At 61.0% G+C, this 5,664-nt stretch overlaps 1 protein-coding gene across 1 annotated transcript in view; it reads left to right on the forward strand.

The window, feature by feature from the left end:
- NECAB3 (N-terminal EF-hand calcium binding protein 3) overlaps nucleotides 1-5,664 on the forward strand; it is a 29,733-nt gene that overhangs the window by 19,177 nt on the left and 4,892 nt on the right. The window contains exons 6-10 of the mRNA XM_008634351.2: nucleotides 2,101-2,237; nucleotides 2,402-2,523; nucleotides 2,946-3,025; nucleotides 3,400-3,453; nucleotides 3,994-4,106. Of these exons, the coding sequence (XP_008632573.1) occupies nucleotides 2,101-2,237; nucleotides 2,402-2,523; nucleotides 2,946-3,025; nucleotides 3,400-3,453; nucleotides 3,994-4,106 (506 nt within the window). The remainder of the gene's footprint in view (nucleotides 1-2,100; nucleotides 2,238-2,401; nucleotides 2,524-2,945; nucleotides 3,026-3,399; nucleotides 3,454-3,993; nucleotides 4,107-5,664) is intronic.

Here is a 5,664-nt window from a genome sequence, read left to right on the forward strand (position 1 = left end):
GCTCTGCCAGGTGCACCGGGTGCTCCTCTGGGGGCACTTTGAGGCAGCAGCAGAAGAGGTGGCTCCACAGGGCTCTCATGGCATCCCAGTCTTCAACGACGCCGTACTTGAGGGGGTAGGACAGGGGTGCTGCGGCCCAGCCGCCCGTGCTCTCGGTGGCAGGGAGGTGCTGCTGGGCACTGTGGGGATGCACCAGCACGGTCCTCAGCACGCACTGGGGTTGCTCCTGGCCAGCAAAGCCCCCCCGGGTGAAGTGGCTGCCGCTGTCTATGACCACTGCAGGCTTCAGCATGGCTGGTGCTCCGCAGGGATGCTGGGCACAGGGGAAGAGCCTGCAGTGAGACAAGAGGTGTCTTGTGAGGGCAAACCAGGCTCAGGTAGGTGCTCTGCAAAGGAGGCTGGATCAACCCCACTGGAGGACAGCAGTGTCTGCTCTGGAAGTGTCTGGGTACGTCACAGCCTTCCCTTCTGTCTCCTCACTCCCTGTCTCGCTGAGCATCCCTCCTTGGGTACCTTGTCTCCATCCCCGGAGACTTTCTAACAGCGCAAGGACAGAAATTCAGGTGGTTTTAAGGAAGCAAGTGAAAACTGGACAGGAAAGTTGAGTGGTTGGACCAAATGGGCTGTGGCCAAAGGAGTGTGGCCAGCAGGTAAGAAGAGGTGATTCTCCCCATCCACTCTGCTCTTGGGAGATCCCACCTGGAGTACTGTGCACGGTTGTGTTTCCCCAGCATAAGAAGGACATGGAACTGTTGGAGAAGGTCCAGAGGAGGCCATGAAGTTGCTGAGGGCACTGGGGCACCTCCCCTCAGAAAGCTGGGGCTCTTGGGGCCGGAGAAGAGAAGGTTGTGTGGAGACCTCCCAGCACCTTCCCAGTGTGTGAAGGGGCTGCAGGGAGAGTGACTCTTCCTCAGGAACTGTAGTGACAGGACAAGGGGGAATGGGATCAAACTGAAAGAGGGGAAATTTGTGTTGGATATTAGCAAGAAACTCTTCTCCGTGAGGGTGGGGAGGCCCTGGCACAGGGTGCCCAGAGAAGCTGGGGCTGCCCCTGGATCCCTGGCAGTGCCCAAGGCCAGGTTGGACGGGGCTTGGAGCAGCCTGGGACAGTGGAAGGTGTCCCTGCCCATGGCAGGGGGTGGAACAGGATGATCTCTAAGGTCCATTTCAATCCCTTAACATCCTATGATTCTATGAATGCTGCTGCCAGCAGAGCCCATTGCACATGGAGAGGAGCCAAGAGGATCTGTGATCCCAGCTAGCAAAGAAAGGAAGGAGTTCAGGGTGCCTCTGTGTGTGTCCCGGCACTTCCCCAGCTCTCTGTGCCTCCCAGACCTAGTCCTGTGGCATGGTGTTCCTCTTGACCCACTATTTGGGCACCCTCTAGGCCAGGTGACCTCTTCATTCTCTCCAGAGCTTCTAATGTGCCCCTCTGGAGCCACCTTTACACCCCCCAGTGTAAGCACACATCAGAAATTCATCAGGGAAGCTCTCATGGAAGCAGACAGGCTTGGCGCTATCTCCCTGGGCAGAGGGGGCATGAAGCCAGCCCTGCCCGGGCGTGCCAGTGGTGGGTGGGTCCCTGGAAGGAGCTGCCAGCACCTGGGGGGCCACTACAGGCTCCCAGCCTTGTGCCAGAGCCCTGGAGTGAGCAGAGCAGTGTGTGAGTGGAGGGCACAAGGGATGCTGTGCCGGCCCTGGAGCCCTCCCTGGGGCTGGGGGCTGTCCCTGAAGGTGCTCTTTACCTTGTGGCTTGTGTCCATCTGCCCTCCTCCAGGGCTCCTGGAGCTGGGAGTGCTGGGGCCAGAGCTGGGAGTGCTGGGGCCGGGGCTGGGAGTGCTGGGGCCAGGGCTGGGAGTGCTGGGGCCGGAGCGCTCATGGAACCATGCGTGCATTCCCCTTGTGATCTCACAGGCAGTGCACCCCGAGGGTTCTTCTGCCCTCCAGCATCACTTCTGCCCTAAAGCATCACTTTTAGTGATAACTAAAAAATCTGATTGAAATCCACCCCATCTGGTTTACTTCAGGGACCACCCCTGTCCAGGTGTGCCCCTGCACAGAGGCAGAGGTGTCTGACAGATCCTGTCCCCTTTGCCCCAGAGGTACGAGACCTCCTCGAAGATGGAGCAGTTCCTGACCCGGTTCCTGCTGCGGGAAACCATGCACCAGCTGCAGTCCCTGCAGGCGTCCCTCGAGTGCGCCGTGGACACCGTGGAGGAGCAGGCGGGCCGGGAGAGGTAACGGGGTGGGACGTGCTGGTCCCCCTGTCCCCAACCCCCGCACTGGGAGGGACAGCCGGGAGCGGGATCTGCCCTTTCCAAGCCCCCAGCGGAGCTGGCACCTCTAGGAATGACTTCAACCCCTCCTTTTGCTTTTTTTTTTTTTTTTTTTTAAATTCCAGAAAGGACATCAAGAAATCGGAGACTCTGGTTGGCCTGAGGTCAGGGAGGCGGTGTGGGCGCAGGGGACAGAAGAACGTCTGCCTGTCCCCAACAGACCCCTATTCTGGGATGCTGACAACAGGTACCTGCTGTCCCTCGGGCTGTTTGTGCCCTGCTGCAGCCTGGAGGGGGTGTGGGACCAGCACAGAATCACAGAATCAGTCAGGTGGGAGAAGATCTCCAAGGTCGAGTCCAACCATTCCCCCAGCACTGCCAAGGCCGCCACTAACCCATGTCCCCAAGTGCCACATCTGCAGCAGCACTGGGCAGTGAGGGCTTCTCCAGAATGGAGCCTGGAGCATCTCACCCAGATGCCAGCTGGAGCTCCTGTGAGATGTTGTATCTCTTAGGCAGTGGGAAAAGTTTCAGTAGAAAAAAAACCAACAGTTTTTTGGATTAAATCAGAGGTTTAGAAGCTTTTGTGTTGTGAGGTGTTGAGAAAGCTTTTGCAATGACAAAACGGAGCTTTTTTTGGGTGACGTCGCTGTGCCCTTTGCCGTGCAGGGGTTTGTGTCGAGGACAACAGCCAGTGGATGGCTCAGATCAACAGGCTCCAGCAGCTCATCGAGAAGCTGGAGTGCAAGGTGTGTGCCCGAGGGGGGTGGCTGGGGCTGCCCCACACCTGGGCATGGCCAGAGCCGGGCTGAGACCCCCCCCGTGCCAGCAGCCCCCCTCTTCAGCCCTGGCATTGTCACAGAGCTGCACCCACGCACCAGCCCTGCAGTCTGCAGAGCCACCCTTCTCCCTCACCTCTGGTGACCCTCTCCTGGCTTCCCCAGGATGCTGACGAGGCAGTCGGGCCTCACTGACCCCACAGATGAGCAGGGCACAGCCCTGCCCTCCCCCAGGTACCACAGGGAGTGTCCCTGGAGCGGTGCCCACCTGTCCCCTGGGTTACAGCCCCTCCTGCTGCTGAGCTCTCCCAGTAACCTCGTTTTTCCCCTGGTGTTTGGCGCAGAGCCCACGCCTGGAGCCGCTGAAGGACGAAGCCATGTGCAAAGGCCAGGATGCAGTAAGTCCCTGTCCCCGTCCTCGTGGTTTGCAGGTGCCTCCTCTCACACACGCTGCCTCTGTGCCCCGGCATGGGGGGAGCTCTGGCTGATGGAGCAGGGTGGGATTCAGGGCTGTGGGCTGGGTGTGGGGCCAGCCACGAGACAAACGCAGCTCCCTCATGTCCCTGACAGCTCCAGGCAGTGCCCACAGGCAGCCCAGGGAAGGCAACACTCTGCTTGTGAGTGCCCAAAGCCCTCAGGGGTGCTCTGAGTGCCCACACACCCAGGCGGAGGGGTCCCCAAGCCCCTTTGTGCTGGGGGAAGCACACTGGGAACTGCAGCAGCCCCAAAGGACCCCACTGGGGGATGCAGCATGTCCTGTTGGTGTGGTCCTTGTAAAGACAACCTGTCCAGGTGGGAAGAAGCCCCTTTGTGTCCCCGTTGTCCCCAGCACGGTGGTGCCAGAGCCGCTGCGGTGCCACAGGATGGCACAGCAGGGTGGGAGCAGGGAGGGCAGGAGGGGACAGGCCAGCCCCTGATGCCGCGCTGTCCCTCGGCAGCACATCCTGGTGGCCAAGAGGCAGATCTCGGTGGCCACGAGCAGCATCGAGGAGTTCCGGCAGGCGTTCCGCTCCTACACCGAGGGCACAGCCGGGCACAGCAGCTGCCTGCAGTAAGTGGGGGGCTCTGGGGGGTGGCTCCCCCAGAAATGGGGGGTTTAACACCCTTGGGAGACGCAAGGGTTTGTATGGAGGGTTTTGTGTGCTGGCCAGGGCACGGGCGGGCTCGGACCTTGCAGACAGGACGCGTGTCACGGCTGCAGCGCTGTCCTTGCACTACCACCCCAGTAAGAACCAGTGCCTGGCAAGGAGTGGGGAAGGTTTACGCCAGCAGGAGCGGCTGTGGCGTGTTCCTGTGAGCGAATGCACGAGCTCCTCCAGCACCGAAGGACTCGAAAGTGATGGAAAGGTCAAGGGCAGAGCTCCTGCAGGGCGTTCATTTATGGGGAGTGTGTGGGAAGCTGCCAGGAGCACCTGAAGCTGACCCTGTGTGAGGCCAAGGCTGCCCCAGCATTGCTGCTCTGTCCCTGAGGTGGCACAGCTGCTCCCTGAGCGCTGCTTCCCTTCTCCCACGGGACACTTGAGGCCGCTTGCAGCCGGCAATGTTCGTGCCGTTCCCGTTTCAAGTGTCATTTTTCAGCTCTTCACTTCCAACAGCACAAATTCACATTTTCAGCGCAAACAAAAGGAAGATGCTCGCTGTGACACGTGCAGCGGAGAGAATGGGAGGCTTTTTCTTTGGAATAGATGGGCGTTTTTGTCATCAGGGCTATTTGTGGAGCCAGCGGGGTGGCGTTGCATGGGCTGGCTCTCCACGTGAGCGGAAAGCTGGAGCCGAGCCCGGGGAGACTCCGTGGGCCTGGTTCACTCCAGGGAATGGCGAAGCCCCTCGTGGGAGCAGGGAGCCTCAGAGCTGCTGGGTGACACGCTGTGCTGTCCCCCCGGGGCTGGGCCCCCTCCAGCAGCCCTTGGCAGCAGCTGGAGGAGAGGCTCGTCCTCAGCTGGACTTGCTGCTGCAGCAGCCGAGCGCAGCTGCTCCCCTGGCCCTGCACTCGCACCCCGCTGCTGCCTCCCACCCACCTTCCCACGGGCTGGGGGCAGCCCCAGCGTTTCCTGTGGCAGGAGGGAATGTGGGAAGCATCGCTGGCAGCACAGCATCGCTTTGGGGGCAGAGAGCTGCGGGGCTGTGCTGTGAGCTCAGCTCCTGCAGCCGTGCCTCAGTTTCCCCCCGTGTCAAGGGTGACAGGTGCCACACACCTCCTCCGAGGGGCTGGCAGGATGAGCTGTGCCCGTGCTAGGGATGAGTAAGGAATAATAAAACACAGAACGTGCTGGTTCCTGGGCAGCAGCAAAGACCTGTGCAGGAGCTGTGAAGCTCCTCTGCCACCTGGACATGGGAGCTGTGAAGCAGGATTTGGGTTCGGGATCCCCTGGAGCTGTTCACAAACTGTGAATGCATCCAGACAGTGCTCTGGAAGCCTCGTGGTGAGGCTGATGTGCAGAGCAGTGCCCCCCTGTCCCAGGCTGCTGGGGCACGTGTGGCCACGCCGCTCCAGGCTCACGCCAGGGCCGTGCCAGAGCCGTGCCAGGGCCGTGCCAGGGCCGTGCCAGCCGGCTCAGGGTCTCTCTGTCCCCACAGTGTCTCTGCCTGCAAGCTGACGGGCGAGGCCT

This window comes from Corvus brachyrhynchos, unplaced genomic scaffold (assembly GCF_000691975.1).
Source record: "Corvus brachyrhynchos isolate BGI_N302 unplaced genomic scaffold, ASM69197v1 scaffold125, whole genome shotgun sequence".
In the NCBI taxonomy this organism is placed as follows: Eukaryota; Metazoa; Chordata; class Aves; order Passeriformes; family Corvidae; genus Corvus; species Corvus brachyrhynchos.